Genomic DNA, 12329 nt, shown 5'->3' with positions numbered 1-12329 from the left:
CTCCTATCGAGCCAAAGAAGAGGAAGACCAAGGTACAACTTGTGGCAAGGGCTAAGAAGATTATTAAACCAAGCCAAGCTAAGTCCACCACACCTACTACAAGAGCCAACACACATGCAACTACACAAAAGGCCAAGGAAAAGACAAAACAAACTAAAAAAGGAGGTCAAAAACAAAAGAGACCAAGAAGAAAGTATGTGGCACAAGTAGAGACTAATGAAGAGAAAATAGAATCAGATGAAAAAATCCAATTTAAGGTGGCGAGTCATAATCCTCTTTCAAATATTGATAATTTATGTGAAAATGTTAGAAATAGTGCAGATCTATCAAGATTTGGTCATATTGGTTTTGATAAATTGGGTAAAGAAGAGAAAAATCAAGTGGAGGAGGCCATATATGCCATGATGGAAAAATTCAACACAACTCCACTAGAGATTGCCAACTCAATGCCTAAGAGTCTGTATGATAGAGTTGAACAAAAATGACACTATTGCCTAAACTTGGAGAAACAAATAAGAGAAACATATCTAGCCCAAGTGATGCCAGAATTAACAAAGACACAAATTGTTAAGGCTATGAAGAAGTATGTAGTTAGGTTTGTACCTAAATATAGAGCATTCATCATTTTGCAAAATAACATTGAGGATGTGTCAAGAAGACCACTCAGATGTGGAAACTTACTTATGGGTTCACAATAGTAAAGGAAGGAGAGGAAGAATCCATTGAAGTAAAAGATGATGACAAAGGTGACATAGTTGGAGGAGGAACATAAATGCAAGAAGATAACAAGCAATAGCTGAGCCTAAATAGCCAAAAGAATAAAGTGTGCAAGATACACAATTGTTGAATGTCAACGCTCCACATGTCACAAGTAAGAATATTGAGACAATAATTGTCAAAGATGTTTCTAATCTATCAGCTCAGAACATCAATCCCCTTATTGAAGATTATTTGAAGAAGATCTTGGAGCAGTCTACACTGCAGGCCAAATTTTGTGACTATCCTATTTTGGTCAGTATGAATGAGCTACAGAAATTAGTGACTGATGTTGCAGTGGAAAAAGTGAATCTACAAGAACCACCTTCTATCATCCTCTAGTCACTAATGTACAACTTTTGGTAAAGATACCATAAGCCTTATCAAATAAGGTTGATACAATTGCCAAAACTGATATTGTAGAAAAGAGCATAGTGGAAGCACAAGTTGCTACTATAGAAACAGGTTAGATAGACTTATTTGTACCTACTACACAAGGACAAGGTGCAAGTTAGGTCATTATGCCAAAAAAGGGCAAGCCTAAAGAGTGTGAGATGACACCACAATTGAAGGAGAAAACTACCATCCAACCCCTAGTAACCTTACTAGTATCTGGCACTCCATCAAGTCATACTCTTCAAAAACTAAGCACATAAGCTAATCCATTGTAGATCTCAGTGTTGAGCCCTAGTTCATCAAAGGCTAAATAAGTAATTCAATATGGAGATGTAAGCCTTGATGAAGAGATAATTTTACCAAAATTTGATTTTGATAACATGACAATAGAGAAAATGGGCATATTGCAGTAGGCCCTAGAAAGGAAAAAGCATCAAGAAATACTTAGAAGAGAGCACAGGTAGAAGCAGACACTTCATGATATCAAAGACATTTTTTAGATGCATTTACTCTGCCAACTCTAGATGAGACCAAGCTAGTAATGGATCAACTGATAGATATAGTGAAGAAGATTAGTAAAATGAAGGCATGGATAGAAATGCCAAATTACTTGAATGGTCAAAAAATAAGCTCCAAAACAAAGCAAATAAGAAAATATCTGGTGATATAACACCAACTCAAGTTGCATTGGAAACTAAGGTTGAGAATGTGAAGAAGGTACTTGAGAACATATTCTTATTGTACACAAAATTATGCAATCCAGCTCTCTTCACCTAAGATACCAGAAGTCACATTCTAAGTCCAGAGAGCCAAATTTCTACATTAGGTGTAGAACTACCAAAGAATATAGCTCAGAGTGAGAAGCATTTCAGGACATTGTTTCAAACATAGAGTTACTTGCTATATTGATAGTAGATGAGGCCAAAATAAGGGCTAAATTGACTAGCATTCAAGCAACCCTCACCCCCCATATGTATTTAATGGACAAGGAGCTAGGCTATGCTAAAACCCTACTAAAGAAAGACCTCAATCTTTCTACCTTAGATGGTCTAGTTCACCTTGTTGCCATGCTTGTAATCCAAATCAAGTCATTATATGTAGCATGTGAGAACTAGGATGCAACTGTTAAAATGATATTGGATGCCCACAAATCTTTTCTGGACAAACACACAACCACTGTATAGCCCATTGACATAAGTGTCCAAAAGGGGGAGATATATATTTTTGGGGGAGTATAATAATAGAGCAAAGGGGGAGAATGAAATAAAAAAGAGAATGCAAGGAAGTATTAGATGAAAGAGTATCAACAAAACATCGCATTGAAGGCATTTAGTGTATCAATAGAGACACATTTACTCAATGAGAGTACCCAATTTTGGATATAGAACAAACATATCAACTCAAGGGGAGTTATCAAATTTTGAGGTATCTAAGTTATTGCAAAATTTTGGAATTTTGAAGTTTTGTATATAAGTCGAGTTGAGATATATTATGCTCATAAGATTAAGGATGATAATGTATACTCAAGTGTTTTTGACACTCATGTCAAAGGGGGAGATTGTTGATCTCATATTAGTTTTGACAAGTGAGTGTCAATACACTTAAGTTACTTACTTAGTTCATGTCAAACAAGTAACATATGCTAAGCAAATCATAGACCAAGCCGAGTCATAGTGAGTGTCAAGCCACTCATGTGCCAAGTCCCTCAAGTGTCGAACAAATAGTATATGCCATGTGATATAGGAGCTAAGTAAACAATGAATGTTGAGTAATGTAGATGCTAAGTCACACCAAAAAGATTAGTACATGTTGAGCATTAGAGACTTCAGATGCCGAGTGACATAGTTTTGACATATTTGTTTGTAATGGCACAAAAAAATATGCAAACCATTTTTTAGCCAACTTAAGATTAAATTTCAATATTTTGGAGATAAGGATGAATCTCAATTTGGATTCCCTATGAAAATACATGCAACCAATTAGAACATGGGAAGGATTAAGTGGCAAAATGGATGGATCTCAGCCATAGATTCATACCTAACCCTAAGTCACTAAGTCTTCTTAAGGAGCAAGAAACCCTAAACTCTCTATCAATAAATGTGTAAGGAATTGGAGGAGCAAAGAGAGAAGTTTGTATGTGCAAACAGAGCATTCATGGTGGCTTAGAAGTTATGAAGTGAGATTGAATTGTAGAATCAGTTAGAGTAGAACAAAGGATAGAGAAAAATATACAACATAGAGACATTTGATTGAGAAGGATCAAGGAGAAAAATGTTTAGAGGTGATCTGTTATTAGGAAAAAAAGTGTTAATCATAGGATCAAAGCTAAGACATTCTAACAAGTGATTTCAATCAAAATCTCTTAACAAAGTAGTCCTAACAAGCTGTATGAAATTTTTTAACAAGGTTCTTACTTAATTATGAGTTAAAGTCTTTTGACAAGGCACACTTCTAATAAGGTGTTCAAATCTTCTAACAATGTGAGACCTAACAATCTTTGTAAGCGACCTTTCACAGGATAGATCATGACACATGATCAAAACATTGCAACCTTCATTGGATACACTTTATTATTGCAGTAGTGAAGATTTGTGGGTGTCATCCCCACCCCAGTTTTACTTTCTCACTTGGAAGGTTTCTAGGTAATCATATTCATATTTGGTGTTATGTGTGTGAATGCTTACATGTTTACATGATTTAGATGTATATGCTTTGCATGTTATTTCGGTTTACTCATTGAACATCTAAGATAGATGTGTGGTGAAAGTTTTATGGGTCCAAGTTTAAACTATTGATTCACCCCCTAGAAGTTTACCTTTCCTATTGTATTTCCAACATAACATAGCCATCCCAAGGAGAAAAGACATGTTTACCCTTATATTTATTTACTGAAGCATTAACAAGCTCAACAATTGATCTCTCTAATTCTTCCAGAAATTGAAGGATTGGAGATTATGTTTGTCTAAAAGTTCTCTTGTTTCTTTCCCACCAAATTTCTCATGCTATAGACGCAAGTATGGACTTCCAAAGACATGAAATCATTGATTTAGAATATAAGATTAGCCATGCCTAGAATAAATCCCATAGAGTGTTAGGTAATGGCATATGGGAATTAAGCTTATTAAGACATTAATTAAATTTGATTAGAATCGAAGACCTCTCATACAAGAGGCCCACAATTTATCATTGTGTTGTAGACTCTTGCCTATATTTTAAATTATATTACATATTATAATACAATTACATTAATTTCAAACCATTTATTTATTTATTAAATCATGTGTTACTATAATTTCTACTATTTAGACATGGTCAAAAGTGGTTTAGTTTCTCTAAAAAAGATGTGAAGGAAGAAATAGTAATTGTTCTTGGATGGGTGATTTTGTTACTAGTACAAAAAGAGCTTAGATAATAGTTATAAATATGATTTCATTTTTAATACTTTCCAATTCAATACAAACTAAAATTAAATTAAATGACCATTTGATTATGATTTATGTTTGTGTAGTCTTCAAACAACTTAGTTAATAAAATAATACTTTCAATTATTTACACAAACACAATGTTCAAGCACATATTTGTGCAAATATCATCAACCAATAGTACTATAGAAAATTAACTAGATTTAATTCATTATTATTTTTGAAATATTTTGTATTTATGCTTTGATAAAATTAATAGTTTTTAAATGGATTTTTTTTTAAAAAATAAATTGAAATTCACAATTTTACAATAGATAATAGTAACCTCAAGAACCTAAAACACAACCTCTTATTTGGGAGGCCTTGAGTTTGATACTCAAGTTTAATTAATCTCAACACATAACAATAATAATTAATGTATATCAAAAAAAAATTTAAAAAAATTGGTGCCAACATTAAACTTGTCTCCTCGGATATAGATGTTAGTGAAGAAATGCTCATATGCTAAATGTTAGTGCAAAAATGCTTATATACAATTTCTTTTAATCAATGAGAGTAAGGAAAATTAATTTTGAAAATTTGAAAATTAAAAAACTTGATATTTTATTTTATTAAATATTATTATATAGTTTTATTATAAAAATAACTCATTAGTTGAAACATTTAATTATTAGTGAGGAATTAAAAATAATTAGAATTAAAGGAACATAGAGATATCTTTAATTCAATGAGTTTTAAAAACATACATACATAATTTAATAATAATATATGATAATTTTGTTAATGATTGTTTGTAATTTTAAAAAATTTATATGATAGATCTATTATTTAATTTCTTTGAATAAACAATACATAAAAATTATGAGACAATCAAATTTAGACAGGACGACAATCTCCAATTTATATAAATTTGATAACATCAAGGAAGATAAGTTGTTCAATGATCGTGACATACTACGTAACATAAATTATTTAGTTGACCCCAAGATAAAATGATAAAAGGAGGACAATCTCCAATTTATATAAATGTGATAACATCAAGGAAGATAAATTATTCAATGATCGTGACATAGTACCTAACATAAACTATTTAGTTAACCCCGGAATAAAATTTTAAAAAATAATAATAATAATCTTAGAAAATAGGTCTATGTAATACCATGTCATAGGAAAGCAGATTTCTTTATTATTCTTCTATTTTTTTATATTTTTTTGGAGAAAGTCAGTCCATGTGAGGAGCGTGTAATATGGGAACGATTCCTCCGTTAGATGTAAGAACAAAAATGCATTTTTTAAAGTCCGCCTGCCATACTTGATAAAAGGGCTGTGTGTCATATTATGTCGTAGATAATTCGTCCAAGTCTAAATTGTAGTAATCTGATTCAACATTAGGAAAACACGTGAGATGACTGATGTGCATATTCCAATGCTGACTGCGGTGTGCCATGCTTGATTACCTCGTACATTATTCATTCAAGTCTAAATTGTAGCAATCTGATTCAACTGTAGGAAAGCACGTCAAAGAAAACTGCTCATATACAGATTTGATTTATTGAATATACATTTAAAGCTGAAAATTCAAAGCGGAAAAAACATGACTTGGTACACGTGCCTTACCATTGTTCACAATTCATTCTTGATTTTATCCAGAGACTTAGTCTATATATATGCATTATATCATCATAGTTTTCATCGAGCTAAGATATTTGAGAGATGGAGATGTCTACAATTCTGGTAGGAGCTGCCACAGCCATAGTTGTTATTGTGGCAACAATTCTGCTGAAACAAAATAAGAGCCCTCTTCCTCCAAGCCCCACAGCTCTTCCCATAATTGGCCACTTTCATCTTCTCATAGATAAAATCAAGCCAGTCCATCAGATTCTTAGTTCGCTCTCAAAAACATATGGACCCATTATGCATCTCAAATTTGGTAGCTCCCCCGTTTTAGTGGTAAGTAATTCTGCTTTAGCCAAAGAATGTCTTACGGTGAATGATAGAAATTTTGCATCTCGCCCTCAGCTTGTGCAAGGCAAGTATTTGGGGTACGAGTATCATAATATGGGTTGGGCTCCTTATGGCGCCTATTGGAGAAACGCTAGAAAAATATGTGTTCTTGAGCTCTTGTCTACCAAAAGAATCCAATCGTTCGGACCCAAGAGAATTCAAGAAATCAGGAAATCAGTGAATTCTGTACTTGAGCAGGCAGAGTCGAAGGGGATTGTGAACATGAGAAGTGTTCTTTCTAAATTGACTTTTAAAGTTCTGATGAGTATGATTATAAATGAGAGGCATTTTGGTGAGGAATCAGGGCTTTCGGAAGATGTGGTGACCCATCTGATTGAAGAATCATTTATTCTTCATGGCGTAGTTGATATTGGAGATTATATTCCCTGGTTGAAGAGGTTTGATTTGCAAGGGAGTGTTAAGGCTATGAAGAAGGTAACTCAGAAATTAGATTTGTATATGCAAAGGATTGTGGAGCAGCACAGAGAGAACAGATTAGAAGTTGGGTCAGAGACGGAAGACTTCATTGATGTACTCATCTCTCAGTCGGAAGAGAATGGCGAGGCAATTCATGATAAAGATGCATTTATCAAGGCAACTGCTGTTGTAAGTGATTCTAGCGACTTTGATTGTTTATTATATATATATTTGTCTTATAAGTTATTATGTATCTGGTCGAGAGCAAGGGGCTACGAAGTACTAACATAGTTTGAACTCAGTTTTTGAAGTTATAGCAGGTGCACCTAATGACCCTTGATAAATTGGTTAAAAGGATAATTACAAGAGCTTTTTGTTTCATCTTTCTTGTGTTGAAATAGGTTGATTAGTCTGAAAGATGTTACCTTTTATTAATACACAGTATGTGTTATGGCATCTATATTCAAAATAACACTTGAATATAGTCTAGATGTTATTTGTAAGTTTTGGTTTTATTTCATTTTCTTATTATTATATTCTTGGCATTGTAGATTATGTTTAGTGCAGGGTCTGATACATCATCGATTGCTATCGAGTGGGCATTGTCATTGTTATTAGAACATCCCCATGTAATGAGGAAGGCACAAGAGGAGATTGATTCTAAAGTTGGACGGGACAGAGTAGTGGAGGAGTCAGATATACCTAGGTTAACATACCTACAAGCAATAGTGAAAGAGACTCTACGCCTTCATCCATCTGCGCCTTTGATGATGCCCCACAAGTCTATGGAGGCTTGCACAGTGGGGGGCTTTCATATTCCTGCAGGAACAATGCTGATGGTAAATACATGGGCCATTCATAGGGACCCAAAGTTATGGAATAAACCACTTGATTTCATTCCAGAGCGTTTTATGGAGAAAGGGATAGAGATGGACAATGTACAAGTGAGAGGGATTGAGTATGAGATGCTTCCATTTGGGGGAGGCAGAAGAGGGTGTCCTGGTACTGTTTTAGCAATGAGCATGGTGCAAACAGCTCTTGCAAGTTTGTTGCAGAGCTATGATTGGTTTGTTCCGGATGGAACAATCCTTGACATGCGTGAAAAAGTTGGCATGACAACACCAAGGGTAGTGCCACTGGAGGCTCTCGTCAAGCCCCGTCTTCCTTGTCATCTCTATCAAAAGAAGTTCTAGTTTCAAATAGTTGAACTCCTCCTCAGTTCTTATCATTATCTTTTGATTGTTGAATACTCGACACACATCATACTAGTACGAATGTGAGCACAAATAATTAGTTTGGTGTAGCTTTATGTTAATGATTTGGTGCAAGAGCACCCACAAATTATTCAATTTGATGGATTAGGCACGAGTAGGAGTTTGTCTTTGATGTAATAAGGGCACTTGGACCAAAATAAAATGTTATTCAATCAATTTGTAAGGCTTCCTGGCCAAATTGTTCAACATACCTAATTAGGACATAATTGGTTAAATGGTGGTCAATGACATCAAATGTGGAAATTGTAAGCCTTATTTATCATATTGGAAAGATTATAGGGTCATATGAAGTCATTATTCAGGAAAATAATAAAAATTAACAAAAATGCTAACATTTTAGGGGTAGCACACAAGAGGCTATGTTATGTTTTCTCAACAAAAAATTACCACTTTTTGTGCTGCCTCTTTTTAAGGACCTTAATATATCCTTTTAAAAAGTAAATCATAAAGTAGTTTCAAAGTACTACAACTCTTGTTCTTTTTGCATATTTAAATTTTGTGTCTAAGTATTTTCAACTTCATTTCAGAGTTTAGAGTATGTTTTCTCACCAAAAAAGATGCAACATTTTTCGATGGATTTCACTCATATTCATGTTTTTGTGTGATAGAGGATACGTGCTCTTTGTATTCCCTCTTAATGTATCTTATTTTCCTTGATATTTTTGTTTGGAGTTGGAGATGTTAACTAGATCTACTCTACTTTATTTCCAGATAGTTGCTAGAATTTTTCAAGGGTCTAGTCTACTTTTTGGTTAGGGTTTGGCTTTGTTGTGGTTTCTCTTATTCCTTGTCTTTGCTGGTCTTCTATTACTATTGGTTGAGTTTCTTCTAGTGTTTCCTATTGAGATGGGGCCAACACATATAGAAGTGGGGTCTTTGATTTCAACTATGTTTTAAAAATGACTTGTATTGCTCCTACTGTACTCTTTCAACTTCCCCTCTAAGAGGGTGGCTTCTCCTACAGAGGTAGGTATAGGGTAATATTGGGGTCTATATTTTTGAGTTGTTTTGAGATATGAATTGGGTGAAATACCTTAAGAGTGTCAATCCATGACTCATAAGCTGATGAGAAATATAGTGGCTATCTTCTCAAGGGATGAAGATAGTATGTCAAGTGGTTATAAATGCATTCTAATTCACACATTAAATTGTAATCTTTTAACTAATGAATTAAAATTTGCATCTAAAAGAATGAAACTCTCTTTCATAAAATTACTTACACTTAATGAAATTAAATCTTCAATCCACACTTCACTTTATTAATCACTAAAAATATTAGGCTTCTATTTAGATTGCAAAATATAATCACACTCAATTAATCAATCACTACTCAAAATCACACTTAATTAATGCTCTAAAATATATATTAACAACATGGAGTAGGATGGACTTAGTTTGTGATAGGACGTTTGGTTGCAACAGGAGGTTTAAGATAGCAGTTGACAGATAAGGCAATAGCGATAGGAGATTTATGGGTTGTGAAAGGGAAGGACAATCACGAGAGGAGGTTGATAATTTGGTGAGCAAAAATTGGCAACAAGAGATTTACTACTCTCTAACAAAGTATATGAATTAGAACAAAAGATATAATTCAGTAACAAAGGAAAGTGAACTATAATTGAATGTGAATGAGGATAATAATGAATTCAGACAGAATGATCAAGAAGGAAGTGTAAAGTCCAACTACTCATTAAAATATTACTTTATGATTCTTCTATTTTAAAGTTGTAAAGTAATAAAATCTTCACATAACTACTATTTTGATTACTAGCAAACCATCTAATTTTCAAAGCCTAATTACTTGACATTGAATACTGATTATTTAGAAATGTGCGTTCAATGTGAAATCACACAACACAAATTCAAAAGTAATTAAAATAATCTCACCTACGTGCGAGGAGGGGCCTTCCTCTGGCTATTGAAGTGAGTGAAAACTCAAACAGCCATGCTACTCCATTTATGCATAAACAATTGCATTCAACCATAGAATTTTTTATTGGGTAATAATTTAAAGAATCTATGATTCGGATTTCCAAGAGGTGGTAATATGAGAACTTGAGATTCAACTTGGAATGTCCATTGTGTGTAAGAGCTCCATAGAGTTACTCGCTCAAGATTATTTTTTCCAAAGAAAAAGACTAAATAATATGTATTTTTTATTTTAATCAAAATATTTTTGTCATATGAAAAAATGGTGTTGAATTATCAAAATTTATGTCGATAAAGTCAACTTAATAACTTATTTATTTTATTATTTAATTACATACCTTAGGTAGGTTAGAATGAAGAAACTTTGTAAGAGTAATGTTATAATACATGGGAAATCAATTCTCAATAATGTTTTTATCATGTCTTTTAATAATGTGCAAATGTGATGCTATCTTCTTTTTCCAATAATTCTTTCCCAAATTTCTAACAGCATTAATATAATTACTACAATTATGCCTCTACTTTGGCTTGATAGCTACTTGCGTCCTCGATATAGAGTGATTTTTTTATTTCATCTGTAAGTATATATTATCAAATGATTCAACAAACTTATTAAGAGGCCAGGCACCATTCACTCTGGCTTGAAGAGCTTGAGTACTAGTTCATGAATTTGGATAAATACGTGAATTAATGTCCAACACGGTCTCTTCCTCCACAGTTGTTAATTGATATGTAGATAATCTCAAAATAAGAATCGATCCATGAAGTAAATTTCACTCATGAGAGTGTTTGAAAGTTACAGCAGACAACATGCTTACAAAAATCAGCAGCAATATCCCTTGTGGAGACTTTTGCTCTACATTAATACCTCCTATCTAAAATTAATTGTATCGTTAGGGAATATGATATCAGGGTTTCTGATGTGAGGATCCAGAGTACCAATTTCATTTCCTTGCTTCCCACTGCTATGAAAAAGAGTAGAAATACTCCATAGAGTCTCCCTTGGTTTGACATTTACCCTTGACGCTCCTGACGTTTGTTTGAGCAAAGGGTGCTTTCGACTCTTGCCCATCCCATTTGCAATCAGCCAACGAGAACCCGATTGTTTCTGCTTTGGATTGCTCCATCCATTTGCCCTGCTATTTTCCTGCAACTTAAGACCTGCAACATGAACATTTGTGATTTTGAATGGAGACTCTTCTTTCGTCTCTTTTGTTTCTCCATAGACTTCACAATTCCATTTGTCTACTACTCTTCCTGTTGTGGGGCTTGGAGGCAGCTCAACACGCTCTGCTTTTACTAAAGCCATCATTGGAGCTCCAACCGGTTCAAAATTCCTAAGAGGATCATGCAATTGTACTCTCAGAGCTATTGTTAAGGTATTTCCTATTGTGCCCCATCTTTCTATGGAATGTTTCTTCCTTTCCAATTCACTTTTATTGCATTTGGTATGCCTTTTGCCAATAAACCCTAAATTTACATCACACTGCTCAGGAAGAATTGTGGGCGATCTCTCATTTGCCCCTTTGTTGGCCATTGCTGCATCTAATTTCATCCATTCATCTAGGGTTACAACCATTGCCATTAAGCCATCATCAGTATGATCACAGTCTTTGACATCTGATGATCCCAAGTCCACAGTACCCTCCAACCCAATCTTGTCACTTTCTTTGGTTCGACTTGCTAGAGAAGGAATTCTTTGTGATGGGCATAATGCATTCAGGTTAGATGGTGCATCTTGCTCTGCCATGTCTGACTGTATTTTGAGTCCCTCAACGGCTAGAGATTCTATCTTCTCCATTGCTGAAGGAACTAATTCCTCAAGGAAAACAAGTTCATTGTAAATATCCCTGCTAGCAGACATCTTGAGCTCCTTAATATCCCCTGGTGTAGAGATCTCGAGTTCTTGAGTATCTCTTTTGGCAGATATCTTGTGCTTCCGAGTCCCAAATTGTACCTGGCTCATTCCTTGTAAAATAGATATCCCTCTATCAAAAGAGAGTATATCAGATCTACAGACCAATTCGTTGTAAAGCTCTGGATATATGAACTCCCTGCATTTATCCAAATGATAAACATAAGTGGCAGCCAATATAAGAAATCCTTCCTCCAACATTTTGAACCCAAAAAT

At 34.1% G+C, this 12329-nt stretch overlaps 2 protein-coding genes across 2 annotated transcripts in view; one reads left to right on the top strand and one right to left on the bottom strand.

Moving 5' to 3' along the window:
* The first annotated feature begins 6255 nt into the window (after positions 1–6255).
* Positions 6256–8425, top strand: LOC149528425 (xanthotoxin 5-hydroxylase CYP82C4-like). Its single transcript, XM_089809905.1, has 2 exons — positions 6256–7184; positions 7547–8425. Exons 1-2 carry the CDS (start codon positions 6288–6290, stop codon positions 8186–8188), a joined length of 1539 nt encoding a protein of 512 aa, XP_089666031.1. The 5' UTR covers positions 6256–6287; the 3' UTR covers positions 8189–8425.
* A 2410-nt stretch (positions 8426–10835) lies between these two features.
* Positions 10836–12329, bottom strand: part of LOC149528424 (protein PLASTID MOVEMENT IMPAIRED 1-RELATED 1-like) — a 38770-nt gene continuing 37276 nt past the window's right edge. The window contains exon 5 of the mRNA XM_089810071.1: positions 10836–12252. Coding sequence (XP_089666197.1) covers positions 11070–12252 — 1183 coding nt within the window. The 3' untranslated portion in view covers positions 10836–11069. The remainder of the gene's footprint in view (positions 12253–12329) is intronic.

The sequence above is a fragment of the Cupressus sempervirens genome, chromosome 11 (assembly GCF_028749045.1).
Source record: "Cupressus sempervirens isolate cs-2001-9-10 chromosome 11, ASM2874904v1, whole genome shotgun sequence".
NCBI lineage: Eukaryota > Viridiplantae > Streptophyta > Pinopsida > Cupressales > Cupressaceae > Cupressus > Cupressus sempervirens.
The sequence above is the reverse complement of the archived record's forward strand: the minus strand, read 5'-3'. Positions and strand labels throughout refer to the sequence as shown.